Here is a 20262-nt window from a genome sequence, read left to right as displayed (position 1 = left end):
TCCTCAAGCACTCATTAAAGATGGCATCGGGCCCCTCAGACTTCACCTCAGACCTGGTCCAAAGAGGCCTGCAGGGTTTGCTAAGACAACGCTCCTCTGCTAGTGCCACGTTCCCTGGAAGTGTCTGTTGCTGTGACGTGACCCATGTGGGCTGTTGCAGCAAGGGTCACTCTCTGCTCTGAAGGTGAGGGGTTCAGGGGCTCGTGTCATTTCCCCCTGCAAGTGTGTTGGGGCGGCCAGGGGTGTGGCGGGTGAGGCCTCTGCGGATGGGTGGGCGGCCCAGGTGGGTGGTGATGCTGTCGGCAGATGCCCAGGAGAGGCCTCCACCGTGCTCCGTGGGACCTTGCCCAGCTCAGCCACATCCCGGGGTCAGGATGTGCAGGATCAGCATAATCCAGAGACACTGTCCACGCTCCTGCGGTGAGGACAGTACAGGAACCCTGATCTCCAGGGACAGGGAGTGGACCGGGGCGGAGGAGCACTCCCCAGAGAGTGGGGAGCAGAACAGGCAGATCCATTGAAATCCACTGCTGAGGGGAGCCGCGGAGAGACAGGAGAGGTGCTGTGCCCTGTGGGTCAGCTCCCTGTCTGGGGATGGAGCTCTTGCTGTGGTGGCTGTGGACAGCTTCGCGGTCTGAGACTTACGGAGCAGGGAGGCTATGGGTCCATTCTTGTGTGGGGCGCTTATCCTTTGGATATGGGGACAAGAGGTGTGTGCTACTTGCAGGTCTGTGCCATCTCCCTTGGTCTCCCCCACCCCTAAGTTCATCCCCTGGATGAAAGGGAGTGTACCCATAAGATAACAAGGTGGATGGCTGGTCTTGGGCTGTGAGGTTCTCTTTCTCTAGAGAAGCAGAACTGCTCGGGAAGAACATGTTCATCTTGGTAATGTAGCCAGGCTAGAAGACAAAGAATAGTTTGACTTTGTTAACAGTTAAGCAATGAGCAGAAGGAATGCAGGTCTATTTTGGGGTTGTATGTAATCCTTCGGGGACACCCTGGTTTCAGAAATGAGAGTTACATGACAGAGTGAGTGTATGTAATGCCACCAAACTCTGCATTGAAAAACATATGCCTTCCAAAGTACAAATAATGAACTGGAAGAGGAAATTAACAAAGCCATGCCACCTACAATTGCACATGCAAAAAATTAACTGGGAATAAACTTAGCAGAGGAGGTGAAAGATTTTACAAGGAAAACTATCAAACATTGTGGAAAAAAAATAATAGAAAGCATAGAGAAATGGAAAGAGAGACCCAGCTCATGGGGTGGAAGAATCAACATTGTCCAAAGGGCCATCCGACCCAAAGCCCCTTCTAGATTCACTGCAATCCCAATAAATATCCCGATGGAATTCTTCAGAGGAATAAAGATTACAAAGATTACTGAGGTACATATGGAAACACAAAAGACCCCAAATAACCAAAGCTTCCCTGATTAAAAGTGGGGGGAAATGAAGGAGTCACACTTCTGACCTCAAACTAAAGGTAAGGGGCCTCCCTGGTGGCCCAGGGGTTAAACACTGTGCTCTCAAACTACTGCCAGCCAGTGTGCACAAGTTGGATCCCCAGCCAGCCAGGGAGCTGACTGACATGTGCCTCAGACCTTTCCTGACTGGCCTGCTGCGCCCCTCAGCAGTGTATTTTTTCAGTCGGCCTGCTCTGTTCCCTGCTGTCTCTGGTGAATCCTCTCAACCCCGGCATCTACGGCCTGTACCCCAGCTCTTGTCTGCATAAATAAATAAATCTTAAATATTCATTAAATGAGTATTTTGGAAAGCCACATAATTGAGCTATTGTTACCTTATCAAATCCTTAGTTATAAATTAATCAGACTTGTGATATCATTTTGAAGAATACTAATAATAAATATGGTAGATTCATGAAACACATCTGTAAAAACTTGGATGTGTGTAAGATTATGTGGAACATCCCGAGAGACAGGAAATATATCCCGAGAGCAGGCCAGGAGGAGCATCCCTTCTCATGAGCAGGGATGAACATCAAGCAGTCTCGGGCCGGGAGAGGCGGCGTTGTTTCCAGCTCGTGTCATGAGACTCTTATGGGCTTGGCTGCGGTGAACGACATGTCGGCCAAGGTGAGGTGAAGTGTGGACTCTCTCTCCTTCCTGAGGAGAGAGTGATCGGGGCCGTCCTCCTGCGGAGACCTGGGGTGGAGGATGTGGACACCTCTCAGGGTGCCGTCTAGCCGTGACTCTGGGCACCCTGCTTGGTGGCCTTTCGGGGTGAGCTGCGGAAACAGTGTGAAGGACACGTGAAGTCTGTGAAAAGGCCCCCAGTGCTTGCCGCGGTCACTGCTGAGTAACCCGGGAATGTTTTCCCTCTGCGGGGAGCCCTGTGCTGGCTCTAGCGACTCATGGCCCTCCAGGGACTCTGTCGGGGAAGCCAGAGCCGCTGCCTCCCGGGGCCTGAGTCCCGAATTCACTGGGGAGGTTCCCGGGGCCGGGTGGAGTCGGGGTGCAAAGGCGTCCCAGACCCGGTGGTGCCAGGAGGCGGCCCTTGGCGGGTGGATTTCTCCATAGGGTGCGAACGTCCTCAAGGTGCTCGTGGGGGATTCTTACAACAGCGGCCGGTGGGCCCGAGGAGGAAACGGGGTGACAAGAAGCCACGGGCGGCAGCGGGGTGGGGTGGGGGGTAACCTGCACCTCCCCGGGCAGAGGCGGCCCTGGCACCTTCGCGCTCGGGGGCTCTCGCTGATGCGGGGCGCTCTGCGGGGGGACGGGCCGTCCCGGGTCCCCGGCGGGACCATCCACCCCTCGCGCCCCCGTGACCCGCGTGTCCTCCCCGCGCTGCGATGTTCTCGGCGCCTCAAGAGCGTCAGCCCGTCCCAGGCACCTCCTCCTCGCGTGCAGAGTTCTGAGCTGGTGGTGCCTCCTCTGGGTTCTCAGTCCTCCCTCGACTTTTCCGGGGTGCTGCTCCTTCGGCGCCGCTGGACACGGGGTGTCCCCAGGGGTCGTGCGGGTGGCTGTCATCAGTGTGGAGAGACGAGTGCATGTGGGGGTTGTTCTGTCTGTCACTCACCTCCTTCTTCTTGGGGGACGTGACCTCGAAATTGGGAATTTAAAAAGTCCTGTTGTTACAGGAGGTGGGGGGACTGCAAAACCCCCAGAATATCCACTCTAGAAAGGGACTGCCATCTGCTGCATCAAGAAAAAGCATAAAAAGGGCCTCCCTGGTGGCACAGCGGTTGAGCGCTGGGTTGCGAAGCTGCCCCCAGCCGCTGCAGCGCCGGTTCAATCCCTGGCTGCTCCCATGCCACCGGAGGAGGGTCCCACATGGCACACAGACCTCCCCTGCTGCCCACTGCTCCCCTCAGCAGTGTACTTCGGTCCTTCTGCCTGCTCTGCTCCCCACTCTGGCTCTGGAGAATCCTCTCACCCTCCTGCGCTTCTGACTGCACCCAGTGCTTATATAAATAAATGGATAAAAAATCTTTAAAAAAGCATAAATTTAAAACAATCTGGCCAAGCGTCTTGAGGAAGGGATGGTTGCTGGAGCCCCATGGGCAGGAGGGGAGCGGCTGAGCCCTGCACAGTGGCACCAGGACACCAGCCCCTCTGGTGGCCCAGGCTGCGGCCACGGAAGCAACAGCATTTTGCTTCCCCCAGGCCCTGCGTGCAGAGCCCCTCAAGCCTCTCAGCACCACAGAATGTGTCCAGGTCAGTCGGCCCCTCAGGAAGGCTCTGAAACATAAACTGGACAGTCGACAGAGTCATAGGTCAAGGAGCTTCCATTTCTCCTTGTTTAAGGAGAATGATTCTAACAGTGAAACCGGAGTTGTTTAGAGCCAAGTGGAGTTTAGATTCATAAGAACATCCAGAAGTTTCTGATGACAGTAATTATTGGCAGTTTTCTCTATGGAGAGCAGTCATCTCAGCTTGGGAAAAATTTACATGTTGGGCAGATCGGTTCCTGGGAGATGATACTTAGAAGGACAGCACGGGATGGGTACACCGATAAAGGAAAAGATATTTCATGCTGTGCCTAGGATGTCGTCATTATTCAAGACACCATTTGCATCGCTCACAGTAAAGGACCCCAGGTGCTATAACATGGAACCTGGAACACCGGGTGCTTCAGCCTCTAAACTCCCTCCCTCTCTCATGTGGGTGCCTGTCTGGCTGGGGGCATCTACGTGATCATTTGGGAGCTCCGGCTCCTCAGGTGTTGATTCTGTCCTCCTGGGTGTGTGTGGAGTCCTCTGGATGCAGCCAAAGGAGGGGTGGGGAAGGACACTCTGGGTGAGGTGGGGAGGTTTCACTAGCAGACCTCTCTCCTGCCCCTGCTCGGGTGGCTACAGCTCCTGCAGGCACCGCTGCGGTGGAGACCCGTGATGTGATCTCATTGTGGCGCAGAGATCATGTGCCGGCGAGCATCTGGCCATTCTGCTCGCTTCCTTCCTTGAGTCCTCTGTTTACCCTCGAAATCTCAGGGGGTTTTAAGTATTTCCCTTATTTAAACTCCGGAGCCAATGCTGCGTATTGTTGAGGGTCTAAAGTAGTTAAATATTTCTTGTCTATAACGAAACTTCATTGTGTCCTTGGATCTCGTGGACCGGGTGCTCCCATCCCTGGACGCCTGGAGGGACATGTTGGCAATGGTGCGGTGCTATACATCCCCTCACTCCTTCCTGGGGTAAAAATGAGATTGTCCCATCCTCCTGCAGAGAGCTGTGCATTTAGAATATGTTGACTGCTTGATACGGTCTTTTTGGGGGGAATGACCTGAGGAGATGCTTTCCAATGCCGATGAAATCTTCAAGTGTGACAGTACTCACCAGCCATGTCTTGCAGTAACAAATCGCTGGAGACGATGTGTAAGTGCCAACCACGAGGATGGTTGGACAGAGGAGAGTGGACCGTGTCTCTGGACTGTGGTGGGGCAGCTGCAGGTGGACGGTGGAGAGGGCTGAGGAGGATGCGGGGCCCAGCAGGGGCCAAGAGGCAGGGATGCCGCAAACGCCAGGCGGCGAGGGCATGGGGTGTTGCTGGGGCGGGGGAGCCAGGAGCACAGCGCCCCCGTCCGACAGCGCAGTGGGCCCACCTGTCTCTCCCAGGAGGGCTGGTCTGGCGCGTCCACGGTCCCGGCTGAGGAATCCCGAGCAGGTGCCCAGCTCGGGTCAGAAGCCTGTCGCCGCTCGAAAGGTTCCTGACACGTCCGTGGCCGTGTTTGGAGCAGATACAGGCCATCTCCTCCCTTCTAGGTGGAACTCCCCGACGGGCGCCCCGCGGGAGGAGCCCAGGTGTTCCAGCCCTGTGCACCTGTCAGCCGCACCTGCGTGTTCCCGCCCGTGCCCGCGTGCCCCACCCGAGCCCCGGTGTGAAGGCTGGCGGGACCCCAGTTTTGGTGCCACCCGTCTCCTTGGGCCTGGGGCCTCTGCGGTCGCGGGAGGAGCAGGTGAGTGGTGGGGGGCGTGGGAACACCCCCGTGTGGCTGCCCTCGGAGAGGGGCCTCGAGGCCCCGGCGTGGGGGCTGTGGGTGGGAACCCGGGGGCTTGGCTGGCGTATTCCCTGGCCAGGAGGACCCTGGGTGTCGGGGCTCATTCCTGAGCTTGACCCTCCATGACCCGCCTCCGCGGACCGGTCTCCCAGCACGTTGTGGTGAGTGGGTGCACCGGGCCAGTCCTGCTCCCCACCCATGTGTTCATCTCAGGGAAATGCCTCAGGGTTTGGGGACCGCGGGGTGACATAGTCCAGGGCCGTTGCCCCCTCCCCACCCTAGTCTGGCTGGCAGGAGAGCACCCTGCTCCCAAACGGGTCTGAATGCCGACCCCGAAGGAAGGGGAGCTGGTCTCTCTACCCCACCGGGTGCCCTGGGGGCAGGTGATGAGGATCTAACCCGGGGCGCCCAGCCTCTACTCTCCAGAGAGGACCTTCAGGAAGGAGGCCACAGGGCCTCCCTGGGGAGCAAGGGTTAGACGCAGCTCTGTGAAGTTGTCCGCAGCCTCTGCTGCGCGAGTTCGGTCCCGGCCAGGGAGCTGCCCACAGGGTGCCGCAGACCCCTCCTGTCTTCCCACTGCTCCCCCCAGCAGTGTTTTAGTAGATCCTCCTGTGCTGCTCCCCACTCTCTCTGGTGAATCCTCTCACCCCCCAACCTCTGGCCTGTACCCCAGTTCTGGTATGTATAAATAAAAAATGAGGAGATAAACCCTCCACATGATTAGGTCACGAAGGGCGGGAGGCAAAGTCTCTCTGTGCTCACGCTTCTTTTCCACTAGGGTAAATTCAAACTTTTTTTGGAAGAAAGTGGATCAGGTGGCTTCCTGGGTGCAAATCATCACTTTATTTATTTTTCAAAGATTATTTATTTATACAAGAACCGGGGTACAGGCCAGTTGTGCGGGAGAGTGAGAGGATCCCCCAGAGCCAGAGCGGGGAATAGAACTGGCAGTCTGGCAAAATACACTCCTGAGGGGAGCAGCCGGCACAACAGGAGGGTTCTGCCACACCTTGTGAGACCCTCGTAGGCCGGCTGGGATCGAACTGGTGCTGCAGAGGCTGCGGACAGCCTCAAGCGTGATGCTCAACAGTCTGCGCCACCAGGAGAGGCCTCAAAATCAGACTGCGGGTTCACAATGACCTGTGGCTCCCCTCTTGGCTCCCCTCTTGGCTCCCCATTGGCTAGTTGCTTTGGTAACTATCAGTTCAAAACCACATCTAATAGAATGAAAGTCTCCCAGTAATTTGAGCAGAGGCCATGCCAGGGACTGTATTGGTTCAGGTTGTCCTAAATTGCCTTCTGAGTGGAAACAAGTTTTTTTCTAGCTGGCCTACGAGGCTGTGATTGAATAGGGAGGGAAACCAGTGACTCTATGCATGTCATTTTTCTAAATTGTTGATAATGTAAGTTGGGATGTTCCTCAGATTTTCATTTTAGGTTTCTCCACTTAGCCATGATACTTGGGAGGTTTCTCCCACGAGGCCTCTGAGCTCCATGTCTAAAACAACAATTCTCATTTGAGGCTGGGGTAGATAGAAAGAAAATAGACTTTTAGAGAAGCATGAAAAATATTTTAGTGAGTTTATTCCAGTTTTGTCTGCTGCAACGCGTGTAGTAGGTAGATGAAGAAATGGGAGGAATAAAACCCCAGATAGTTGACTTTTTAATACAAAACTCACTGTGAGTGGGCTTGGGATACACGTTAGTGCTCCGTTGGTCCCAGTCTTACCACTTGCAAAGCCTTGATTGGGAGTCACAATGGGAAACGGTCATCTTAAGCCCTCGACGGCACTCTGCGGAAGGCTTTGTTTTAGCCCAGATGGACAGTAGTGCCCTTAGGTGTCTGGGTACATCCACTGACTGACCTGGGACAAATTCCTGGTGATAATCCGGCTCCTTTCGGCTTTAAGATGTAGCAAGGAACCTGTGGGATGGAGGCAGCACTTTCTGGTTTTCACATCTAGTTCTGCCGTTCCCTGGTTTACTCTCTGCCACATGTGTCTGCTTCTAGTACTGAAAATGTGGCTGATGCCACTGGTTGCTTTCACAGGGATCCCAAATTCCAAATCCTGAAAGAGGGTGTAAGTCTAATGTTCTGGTATCCACTGGTGTCCAGTGTTTGGAAATGCACTGGGCTTATTTGGAAAGTTTGGATTCTCTGAGCTTTCTTCTGGAGAGTCTGCAATCACTGTCTGTCTCTCCACGATGGGAGAAGTGTGGCAGAGTCTAGCCACATTCCTTAGTCTGCCTGGCCTTCATTACCTATGTCAGGTGTATCTGGACACTTCAGGGGCAACCTTGGCCCTCTGCAACTCAAGACAGCTCCTCCCAAACACTTTCTCTGCAGAGAGCCATTGAGGAACCCCCTGTGTGCCAACATTTCTTGATTTTTCTACTGTGTGCAGTGTTGTAGATCTGTGATTTCATTCATCTGTAAACCACACTCAGTAGTGGGTATTGCTGGTCCCATTTTATGCATGAGAAAATTGAGACTTGAAGGAAGAGCAACTTGCCAAAAGTCCACAGCTATTAAGCAAAATGGACTCCAAAGCCTTTCCTCTCCATCAAACCAGTTTGACTCCCTAGTAGAAGGATTTGTGCCTCTGTACTTCTCCTGGGCAGGAAAACACTCCCTGCGGACTTGTAGGGGGCTGCCCTCCTGCCCTGTGGAGCAGCTGTGATACGGGCTCTCTGCAACCTGCATGGGGCTCTCAGCACTTCTGTCAACACCCTACTGTTGAGCAGGAAGCCACAGTCACATTCCTCCAGAAGGTTAGTGAGAGAGCTTCAAGTAGGAGTTGATTTTTCTTTCCCTTCTGAAACAGAAATATCGCTAAACTCCTTGAAAAATTGACTTCCTAGTTGATTTTGAGTGTAGGTAATGCAGCAAGCCTCAGGCTTAGGAATTTCAAATGTCCTTGGCAAGTTATTACCAATGACTGTCAAATGTGTTCTCGGTGGTCTGAGTGTATCCCATGGGAAAATGGCTTTTCTCTGGGAGTGGAGCTTTTAGTGTTCATTTGTGACTTAGATTTTAGCTGTATATTAAATTCATACCTTTATCCGCTTTTAACTTTCTTGTCTCATTGCAGAAGCTGTTGAATGTGGTCTGTGCTCATAAATTAGGTTTCTGATGTGATTGTCTTTATTCTGGTGGGTTGGGCTGGGAAGGGGTCGCTTCAGCCGTGGCCAGTGATATCCTGGGGAGAAAGTGAATCCATTTGCCCTGGATTCTGTCCAGCATATTCACTTCCTTTATTTTACATCCTAGGGAGGTGACATGATGGTCAAGGTTACAGTACTTCTTCTTAGTGGTACCACAAGTCACCCAGATTTCTAAGTCACACTGCGCTCATACCAGGATTTGGGACTCTCTGATAGGAAGAGGGAGGCTTAGAGGTGAAGTGACTGGGCTGAGGTCCTGGCTGATTGGTGTATGACTTGCAGCTAGAACTCAAACCTGCTAAGGACTGTAATGTAGCTAACTGAATGTTTAGCTACAGAATGTTTTTGTTGTATTGAAGCTGACTGAATGTTTTTTAGAAACTCAATTATGTCTCGACTCTACCAAAAAAACTAGCTGTTTAAACTTTCCCATTGTGATTGTAAGGTGAACAGTTCTCTCCGATTTGTCTTATAGTAGGTAAGAACAGAGACACCAATTCAGATGTTTACTTTTTGGATTTCCTGAGGCCAGCTCTCCTTAGGTTGCCCCCACCCCAATCCTAGATCCAGACCTAGGGCTCCACTGCCTGAGGACTCTGCCCCACCCACTGCCTCCGTTTTTCTACTGCAGAGGCTGTAGAAGTGGGAGCTCATTAAACAAAAAAGATCAAGAGTTCACCCTGCGTTTCCGTTCCCTTTTGAAGCCAGGGTGGAAGGCAGAGAAAGAAAGGTGTGCTACTTCACAATGTGGCTGCAGACTTTGCAGCCATTGGGCCGTCCTCCACCCTGGGCAGGAAAGTGGACAGACAGGGAGTGCTCCCAATTTCAGGAGTGGCCCTCCTGAGTGGCTTCCAGCACTTCTTACAAGAACAGTGAAGACCTCCTGGGCAGCTGCAACAGGCGATAGGCTCGGTGGTCTCACTGGATCTTGAGATGAAGCCAGGACTATACTGAGTGACCCCAGTCAGTGAGCAGTGCAAAGCAGTGGCCTCAGAACCTTCCTCTTCCCCACATCCCAGTCTCTCTGTGCTGGAGTCCTGGACAGGGCACGGGAGCATCTGACTCTCAGTTAGGCTACTAAAGTGTTGCACTGCTGAATACTATTGAATCTGCTGCACCCTTTCTGTTTACAAAGTGAGCAGAGTAATAGCAAGACTGTGCTATATGTGATGGCTCTGCACTTAGCTAGGCTGTCAGGCAGGCCAGGCTCTGCCCCATGGTGGCCTGCTGCCATTGCGTTTCCCTTCCTGTGCGGGTCTCTGCTGTCCCTGAAGCATCACCGGGACACCTTGGTGTCCTTCTGAGTGTAATGACTTACTTGTAACTCTAGTCAAATCCCAGGAAAAGAAACAAAAGCAGGGACCTGACCAACTCCTTAGACCCCTCTTTGTTGTTTAGGCAACCAAACATATTTAGAATTCTGCTCTGTGTCTAGCCCAGGGGAGGAAGAAGTTTCTAGCAGTTATGGCTTTCTGTTTGCTGCCTGGTGCTTTCACAGACATACTTCATTTTTTTAAACCAAAATTGCATTTGTTCAGTTGTCATTGTTGAGGATGTATTTACTGTGTTTTACAGATGTGAGTAAATATATGTATGTATTTATATATATGTATGTATGTATGTATGTAGAAAACCAAACATATATAGACAAGGTCAGGCATGTATACTAGATAATTTGAAGTTATTTATCAAGGGGAAATATGTGTGTTATAAAGTAAAAAGAGTCTATATTTTATACATAATGTAGATAGCAAGAATAGCATGCACATTATACACAATTTTCCTTTCCTTTCCTCTTTTATTATTAAAGCAAAAAAAAAAAAAGAAAAGAAAAGGACAGTACATGCAGCTGTTCCCAGGGTTGTGAAGGCCACACTGCTGTGGGGGGGAGGGACTCCATGGCCCTGGGGTGCACTCTGTGCTGGGGCCCAGCCCCGCACTCCCTGCCTTCTGGCACTGCCTCACATGTGGCTTCCTGCTGTCCCCCAGGTATGCATCCCCGGGGTGAAGGGTGAGAGTAACCAATAAAGATTGACTAACAGAAGTGATTCTGGCTCTTGTCCTGCTGGGTCGCCTCAGGGCTCTACTTCGGGAGCTGGCACCTGGCTGGTTGTGGACTCTGAGGCAGAGATGTGAATGGGACGGTGGTGGTATTTAGCATGTGCTTGGAGTTGTTAGGGGGAAAAGGATGTCCTAAAGCTAATTCTATACAGGCTTTGTGGACTCCACCCCCACCCCAGGCCAAAGCCAAAGACACTGGGAACTCCAAATCCCATCACCACCTAAGGGAAGGTGGCTGGGACCTGAGGGTGGGGTTAAGCAGCCAGGTTTGGTATAAAGCCAGACCTGTGGGCTTTGGAGGGGATCCCCCATTTTGGCTCTCCGCCAGCTCGCAGCATCCGGCCAGCTCTGAGAGTGCCTTTGGGTTTCCAGGTTGGTGGATCGGGTAGGATGCATTAAAGACTTTATTTCCCTATTTTCTTCCTGAGTTGTACATTTTCCTTATTTCCTTTTCCCTTGTAAATAAGCCTTTTATTAACCTTTTGTGTATGCCTGTAGTGGAGTATTAATTAGTCCCTTTTAAGCTCGCGGGTGAGAACCCACAGCCAGGCCACCGGTTCAATATTGGGATTGCCCTATAACAGCTGGCGCCCAACGTGTTTTCCAAGCTTCACCCGTGGTTGACCAGCCCAAAGTAATTTTTCTTGCATTAGTCACTGTTGTGCCCAAGATCAGCAGACTCGGTGAGCATAGCATCCAAGAATCCAAAGACAGCTGATGTAAATGCAAAAGGGAGTTTATTACGGGCTCGAGACCGGGCCCTCGATACGTGCCGATGCAACGGCAGAGGTCGAGAGCCCCGAACAGAAGAAGCAGGGGTATCTTATAGGGCCGCGAGTGGCGCGAACTTTGAAAGAAGCTGGCAATTACTCATTGGCTACTGCAAAGGCATTTTGCGTGCACAGTTACAGTTTCAAACTGATTGGACGGTTAGAGATGCTGTCCCATTTATGGACAGGACTGCCCTCATTGGCAGCTGGGGTGGTCTGCTTTTTCGTCACCAAGTGGAGTGAGGGTTGTGACTGCTGAAACTATCTCCAGAACGCGGCTGGACAAGGACTAACATATCAAGGTGGAGGATATACAAAATGGCGAAACCTCGGCTAAGCTTGGTTCCACAGTCACCATCTTCAGTGAGCTCAGGCAAATTGCTAATTGGTCTGATAGTGTTGTAGAGCAACCTCAATACAAAATGGGGTGCCTGACTGTGGGTCCTCACCTGTGTGCTTAAAGGGACTTGTCAGTGCTCTACTGCAGGCATATGCGAAAGGTTAATAAAAGGTTTATTTACAAGGGAAGGGGAAATGAGGAAATGTACAGCTCAGGGAGAAAAGTGGGAGACAAAGTTTATAATAAGTCCTACCCGATCCGCCGATCAGGAATGCCAAATGGCGCTCTGAGAGCTGGCCACCAGCCAGGAGCCTTGAAGCAGGGAGGCGAGCAATAGCAAGCCAGCCCAAGGCCCACGTGTTTGGTTTTTATACCCAACCTGGCTGCTTACCTCCACCCTCAGGTCCCAGCCACCCTCCCTTTGGTGGTGATGGGATTTGTCTTTCTCAATGTCCTGATGGCTTTAGTCTGGAGTGGGGGTGGAGTCCACAAAGACTGTATGGGATTAGCTCAGGGCATCATTTCCCACTAACAATAGGAGCTGTCTCCAGGTTGGACCGGCCTTTCCTTTCCAACCTCTGCTGTCCTAGACAGTGCACGCAGGCAGGTCTTCTAGTGCATACCTTCCCTTCACTTAACAACAATTAAAAATTGGAAATAATAATACAAAGACAAAATTTTTTGTTGCGAGCCAGCCGCAGCCGTCTGGGTGTCAGGGATTCCTGAAGGATGGGACTGCGGACTGCGTTGGCACAATTGTAGAGAATGATAAGGGAGGAGGAATGAGGAGATGCAGACACTGGGTCAGGGTGTGGGTCTCATCCTGCTGAGGGTCTCAGCAGCCCTTCATTTATACATTTCAAGCAAACCTGGAGAGCGCATAAGCATATGCATGAGGGAAGGTAACAGTCACATCTTTTCCCAGAGCAGCAAGGGTTGACTTACCCTTTCGCAGAGGCTGTGACATTTATTATTTTTTGATTTAAAGGAGGCTCATTAGCTCAACAAAAGTTTCTCAGAATAGTCATTTATCTGAAATGACCAGTCATTTTATTACTAGCAAAAGGCTTCTGGGGCTGCACTAACATTTCCATGTTTAATGAGTGAAGGATTAACTAAGGGCTGGGGAAACAAAGGGCAGGAAGTTACCTGGGGGAAGGGAGACAAAGGGATTTTTTTCTCACTAACCTATAAAGTTGAGACTAACATATTAACTCATTGACTAAAGCAAAAACCACAAGGCGTTTATCTAGATGTTATCATCTATAGTATATATATATTTTTTTATAGAGGCATGTTTATTTATTTGTTTGTTTGTTTGTTTATACATGCACTGGGTCACTGGGTACAGTCAGAAGCGCCAGAGCGTGAGAGAATTCACCAGAGCCAGAGCGGGGAGCAGAGCAGGCAGAAGGACCTAAGTACACTGCTGAGGGGAGCAGCGGGCGGCAGGAGAGGTCTGCACGCCATGTGGGACCCTCCACTGGTGGCTGGGGAGCAGCCGGGGATTGAACCGGCGCCGCAGAGGCCGCGGGCAGCTTCACAACCCAGCGCTCAACCGCTTCGCCACCGGGGAGGTCCTATAGTATATTGTTTTAATATTGATGGGCTCTTAAGGAACCAAGGGCCTGGAGGGCTTTATGCCAGGCAAGCTTCACTGACTCCTCCCTAGCCCCCAGCTCTCCCTTCAGGGAGGAATTCCCCTAATGTAAACAAGGAGTTTTCTGCCTATTACTCTTCTACTTATCTAGGCAGCCTAGTTTCTGTATCTAACTTTAAGGGAAAATTCCTTTCTCTGTAAGATTGCTGATTGTTGTTTGTAGTTGTAAGGAGTTACCAATATTTTATCAGAGGCATGGCCAAAGATGGTTATAGCTAGCTCAACCAGTCACAAAACTGCTGTCGATTTATTCTCGAATGTGTACTCTAACAGCTACCATACCAATCAGCCCTAAATAAACAGGAATGAATTAGCAGGAGTCGACTATGGTGCCTTCTGGCTTATCAAGAGTTTTCTTCTACTTGGAGCTTGGCTCACCTCTGACATTCAACTGTTATCTTTAACTGTAAAGTAAAAGACTTTCTTCTGTGGAACCAAGCTTAGCCGAAGTTTCACCATTTTGTATATCCTCCAACTTGATATGTTACTTCTTGTACAGTCTCATTCCGGAGATAGTTTCAGCAGTCACAACCCTCACTCTGTAACAGGGTGGTCCCCAGGAAAGGGGGAGGTTCCCTGCCCCACCAAGGGAGGGTGGAGCTGAGCAGGAAGAGGAGAAGCTGCAGAAGAGACTGAGGAAGGAAGCAGGATGGAGCCTAGAGACACGTGAAGAAACTGTGCTTGTCTTTTGGTCGTGGACTGGGTGACACAGATGTGGGTGAGACCCATGGGGAGGTGACAATGGCAGCTTTTATCTTGATGTTGATTTTGCTCTTTTCCTTCTGGGCTTGTCTGGTTGTTTTTGACCCTTCTCTGTGGGTCCCCACTGGAAGATGCTTTAGACTTGTGGCAGGATGCGGGGCCTTGCTCTGCGCCATTCCCATATGGATGGACTTATACCCACGAGGGGATGGATAACTTTGGGTGCTTCATTTAGAAACTAGACTCTTTGCCTTACCTGTATTGTTTCCTAGTTTTATTAAAGTTCCTTCCCATTAAAGTCTCCTATGTTTTGTGTTGATGTGGCGGATGGCAGAACCCATTTAGAATAGACAGGTTTGCGGGGTTTGGGCTGCCCCTCTCCCTGTCCTATAACAGATTTGGCGTCCAACGTGATTTAGGACAGAGCCATCCATGGTTAGTCAGCCCCATGGGGAAATTGGGCTTCCCTATGGCACTGGCTACCATAAGCGCAATTGTGATTTTTGGTTTCTCCAGTGTGTTTGTTTCATATGTCGATTTGCTGTTGAAAAACTGGCTTGGGCTTTGTGAAGATCTGTGTGTCTGTGTCTAATTTGTTTGTAGTGACTTGCTAAGAGGTTTTAATTTGTGGAAATTTTTTCTGTGCCAGTTTTACTCAAAAGATTATGCAGTACATTGGACCATGTAGCCAGATCAAAGATGGCATCTGAGGCCACTTGGTGTGCTCTTGTAAAATTCAGAGGTTCTTGTTGCTAGGACTTTGGAACTTTATTTTTCTTTCTTTTTGTAATCTCTGCTGTCTCATTAGCATTTATAAAGGCAATAATGGTTCTTCAGTTGTATGTTGCTTTGTCTTTGGCTACTTCCTGCTCTCTGCCTGATGGATTTTGCAAGCCAATTGTGGAGCAGTGGTGTTTAAATTAGCAAATGTACGCTGGGTGTTAAGGAAAGAGTAGCCTTATGCAGTAACTGGTAATTGCTGGTAGCCTTGATGGATTCTTGGAGATAACTTGAATTTTTGCAAAGTCTGGATCAGAAAAATTAACAAGATTTAGTCTGAATCTGAAAGGATTTGCTACTGTGAATTTTGTCTACACAATTTGTTTTGGGCATGTTTGCCATTTTGAGTACTGGATTTGTTCAATTGCTGGTATAAGACAAGATTCTAAGTTTCTGCTTCCTACTGAGGAAGGTCTGTTATGGAAAGCACTCTTTAGGGTACATCATATAACTGTATCAGGTTTTCATACCTGTGTTGTTGTTGTCCCTCCCTAGTGTGGGGGAGGTGTAATCTATGCTTAGATGTTGAGTCTGCTCTTTCAGCTTCTGTCCCAGAGTGGCTAACAGTAGTAAGGAGATGACTCCTTTTAATTGAAAGTTAATTACTGATAATTTGATTTTGCTTTTTCAGGTTGTATTCCAGGAAACCCAAGGAGTGCCTGCTTGGTGGCTAACAAGAGATGACTCCTTTTGCTTAATGTTGGCGCCTTACCTCGTGGCATCAGGATACTTCCCCCTTCCGTGATTGGCTGTGCTCCTTTCGGCCCAGTGCGCATGACGGCCTCCGGCGTACCAAATAAGGTTATGTGTTTAATCATTGGCTAGGCACTGTTGGCCTGCTTCTTCCGCTTCCGGTCCCCAGCTATAAAGCCCCGCCGAAACCGAAAGTAAAAGAGACCTGCGATAGCTGAACCAAGAGTGTGCGTGTCTCCCTCCGTGGTGTACCCCTGTTCTTTAGGTCGCTGCTCTCCCCTCGAGAAACTCGTTGACCAGTCTGCGGGCTCGGGCAGGTGGCGCCCAACGTGGCGCTCGAAGTACGAGAGATTTCCAGTAGACCCAGACGTGGCACGCAGCGCGAGTTACTCAGGCCCTGACCCACCCGGCAGGACAGTCATTAGGTATGTTTTGGCGTCTGATTTGTTTAAAAATGGGACAGGCACTTAGTGAGCACCAGCTTTATGTTTCCCAGCTCAAGGAAGCTCTTAGGACACGTGGAGTTAGGGTTAAGTCCAAGGACCTCTTTTTATTCTTTGATTTTGTACAAGAAACATGCCTGTGGTTCCCTAAAGAAGGAACTATTGATGAAAAACGCTGGCAGAGAGTGGGAGATGCTCTCAACAATTTTTACCGAGTTTTTTGGCCCGAAAAGGTTCCCGTAACGGCCTTTTCATATTGGAATCTTATTAATGATTTGTTGGCTAAGCGAAAAACTGATCCTGGCTTACAACATGCTATCTCCCATACTGAAAATATCCTTAAAAGTGCCCCCTCCAGTGTAGCTGAGGCTCCCCCTTCCGGGGCTTGCGGTGAGGACCTAATTTCATCCCATAGTGAGGATGAAGAATTTTCGCCCCAAAACATGCGACAGGGGTCCCCAATCCTTATGATGAGACTAATCCCCAAAATAATGTGCCCCCAGTGCCAAATGGTGCCCCCCAACCTGCCGGCACCCCCATAAAGGAGCCCCTTCCAAATACACTTCCCCCATGCGAAAGCCTCTTCCCTTCTCTGCCACGACCCCGCCGTAGGTCTCCTCCGGCTTCTGAGGTGGACTGGGACGAGTTGGCAGAACAAGAGGGCTGCTATCGCCCCCCCCCCTCTATTGCCAAGGACCCCATAAAAAAGCCTGTTTTAATGCAAACACTTGAGACCTTGGGAAACCAAATTAATACTCTTGTTAACTGTTTTGATAAATTGTGTGCGGTCTTCCCCGTGTCTGCTGACGGCCCTTCTGCTCCTCCCCCACAAGTTAATCCGCCGCCATTTTGTCCTTCTTCTGTTCCCGCCTTGCCGCCATTTTGCCCTCCTTCTTCCTCCCTTGTTGCCTTGCCGCCTTTTTCTTTGACTCCTCCCACTCAGCCGCCCTCTCCGTCCCTCCCTCCTCCTTCGTGCCCTGCTCCATTACATCTCTTTCCGGTGGTTGAAACCACCAACGCCCAGGGCATTGTTCAACGTCATCATGAGCCTCATAATTTCTGCAACATTAAAGAACTAAAAGAGGCGGTGTCCCTTTATGGAGCCACGGCACCCTTCACCCTCACTGTTTTGGACACCTTAACACAATCCTCTCTCACTCCGTCGGATTGGTACTCCCTGGCAAAGGCCACCCTTTCTGGGGGCGATCACCTACTTTGGAAGGCTGAGTTTATTGATAATTGTAAGGTTTTTGAAAGACAAAACCCCTCATTCCTCGGCCCAGCTTGTAGAGCTTGAGGCGGTGATCACTGCTCTTTCTTCCTTTGCCCATCAACCTCTTAATTTATACACAGATAGTGCTTACATCGCCTAGTCGGTCCCCCTACTTGAAACTGCCCCATTTATCAAAACATCCTCCATGGCTGCGACCCTTTTTCAGCAGTGCCAGGTGGCCATCTGGAACCGCACCGCTCCTTTCTTCCTTGGCCATCTTCGGGCCCATTCGGGTCTTCCGGGACCCTTGACACACGGAAACAACTTGGCCGATGCAGCCACTCAGACAATTCACGTTCTTTCGGTCACCCAGGCCCAACAAGCCCATGACCTCCATCATCTCGATGCCCGGTCCTTGCGTGTGTTGTTCCGTCTCACCCGAGACCAAGCCAGGCACATTGTTCGCTCCTGCCCAACGTGTGCTACTTCCCTTCCTGTCCCTCACTTGGGTGTCAACCCTCGTGGTTTGGCCCCTCGAGACCTCTGGCAAATGGACGTCACCCATGTTTCTGAGTTTGGTAATCTCAAGTATGTCCATGTTTCCATTGATACCTTCAGTGGATTTTTAGTGGCTTCTCCCCATGCTGGGGAGGCCACCAAACATGTTATCTCCCATCTCCTTTATGCCTTCTCTGTTTTAGGTGTGCCTAAGGCCCTTAAGACTGATAATGGACCGGGCTACACTTCCAAGGCATTTTCTGAATTCTGTGCCACCCTTTCCATTACTCATACTACTGGCATACCATATAATCCCCAGGGACAGGGCATCATTGAAAGAGCCCACCAGACACTCAAAACGGTTATTCACAAAATCCGCCAATCTTCCTGGTACCCCTCCCGGTTGGCGCCCCGCAATGTCCTGTGTCATGCCTTGTTTATTTTAAATTTCCTCCACCTGGATGATGCTGGTAAAAGTGCAGCCGACTGCTTTTGGCACTCCTCCACCTCCACTCAGTTTGCGTTGGTCAAATGGAAGGACCCACTTACCGGCTCTTGGAATGGTCCAGACCCTGTTTTGATTTGGGCTCGTGGAGCAGTTTGTGTCTACCCCCACAATGCTGACTCTCCTCGCTGGCTCCCAGAGCGCTTGGTTTGCGCTGTTCCTGTGCCACCCAGTGCCACTACAAAACCTCCGGACGCCGCCGAGGCGCCCCGTCAACCCCTTCTGCCCAGGGTGGCTGAGTCCCTCTGAGGCGTCTCTTTTTGTTTCCTTTTTCAGGATGCCTGTGGCCACCTGGATTCTCCTGGTTCTTCAACAGTACCCTGTCGCCCGTGTCTTAGCCGGCCTCGGACCACCCGCCTCTCTTGCATCCGCGTCTTCTTCCTTGGATTCGCCCTGCAACTGCAAGGCATTACCTCTGCCCTGGCCAAGGGTGCCTCCTGTTTGGCCATCTCCATTTCCAGGAACTTGCAACCAACCCCTTATGGACTTGCCTTAATGGACTTTTGCCATATTTGCTTCCCCTGTTGGGTCTCTCCTGTTATCTCTTTTATTGTTACTTGCTATAGGTCCTTGTGTTTTAAACAAAATTGTTGGGTTTGTAAGGCAACAAATACAGCCCCTTCAGGCGAGACCTATCCAGGTGCACTATTACCGCCTGGAAATGCTGGAAAGCGGGGACGCATATACGGATCTCCGGTCGCCGTCTGTGCCTGTCCAGTAGGTAGCACAGCCTACATGCTATGGGAGTCCCACCGTCCTGACCTTTGGCAGCCTTTTAACTTCAGTCATTATCCAGCTTCCTGGCTGGGCCCCCTTGAGGATGCTGGAACGGATAGCCAATGACGGGTAAGATGGAATGCGGGTCAAGACCAACCTAAGACAGCCCGCGCTCCCTTTCCATCTAGGACCGTCGGGTGATGACGGGTAAGGCTCGTCCCTGCAATTCACAACCTAAGACAGGCACATTCCTCCTCACTAATAAAGAGAAAAGGGGGATCTGTTGGTGCCTTACCTCGTGGCATCAGGATACTTCCCCCTTCCATGATTGGCTGTGCTCCTTTCGGCCCAGTGCGCATGACGACCTCCGGCGCACCGAATAAGTGCATGTGCCCTTCCGGGATTAGCTTCTTTTGGCCCAGTGCACATGACGGCCTCCGGCGCACCAAATAAGGTTATGTGTTTGATCATTGGCTAGGCACTGTTGGCCTGCTTCTTCCGCTTCCGGTCCCCAGCTATAAAGCCCCGCCGAAACCGAAAGTAAAAGAGACCTGCAATAGCTGAATGAAGAGTGCACGTGTCTCCCACCGTGGTGTACCCCTATTCTTCAGGTTGCTGCTCTCTCCTCGAGAACCTTGTTGACCAGTCCGCGGGCTCGGGCACTGCAGGAAGGACGTGTGGGTGTGACCCAGGAGGAGACTCTGCAGGAAATGTGGTCTCTGGGGCCTCAGATGTGGGGAGTCGGGGCAGGGAGATGAGGAGACGAGGGGACGGACCAGGAGGCAGCAGTGAGGACACAGGGGCAGGAATCTGACAGAGAATGTGTCAGGACATGCCGCACTGGGACGCCGAGCCCAGATCATTCAGCTCCACGACAGTGTCGGAACCTGGGGAGCAGGAAAACTGGGAACCACACACCCCATCTCCCTGCACACCAGTCACTGTGGGGCCTCCCCAGACCAGGGCTGTGCTAGAGGAGCAGGGACAGGATTTCCAGGGTGGGGAGGGGCTGGGCTTGACCATGTGTCCTCTTGGGCTGTACCCTGGACAACCTCTGGGAGGTGTGATGGGCTGAGACACTGGGGCCTGGCAGGAGGGGGAGCTGCGCGCCTGGGAATGTCTGGGCAATGGTGGTCTCTCAATTCAGTTTACTGAGTGATCTGATATTCAGGTTTTATCATGGTCATTTAAAAATTCATTTTTTACAAATTTATGGACACATGCTTGGACAATACATCAATAATGCATTCACATGG

General features: G+C 51.1%; 1 protein-coding gene across 2 annotated transcripts in view; it reads left to right on the top strand.

Moving 5' to 3' along the window:
* LOC129146187 (zinc finger protein 39-like) overlaps positions 1–20262 on the top strand; it is a 136333-nt gene that overhangs the window by 17078 nt on the left and 98993 nt on the right. Inside the window, exon 5 of one of the 2 annotated variants that reach the window (XM_054697735.1) lies at positions 15569–16064. The exons of the other annotated variant lie outside the window; for it this stretch is intronic. Within the exon in view, the coding sequence (XP_054553710.1) occupies positions 15569–15621 (53 nt within the window). The 3' untranslated portion in view covers positions 15622–16064. Of the gene's footprint in view, positions 1–15568; positions 16065–20262 lie in introns of those variants that run through there. 2 annotated transcript variants of the gene reach the window in all.

Source organism: Talpa occidentalis, unplaced genomic scaffold (assembly GCF_014898055.3).
Source record: "Talpa occidentalis isolate TD23 unplaced genomic scaffold, MPIMG_talOcc4v2.1 talOcc4.18, whole genome shotgun sequence".
NCBI classification, from domain to species: domain Eukaryota; kingdom Metazoa; phylum Chordata; class Mammalia; order Eulipotyphla; family Talpidae; genus Talpa; species Talpa occidentalis.
This window is presented reverse-complemented; position numbering and strand designations above follow the sequence as displayed.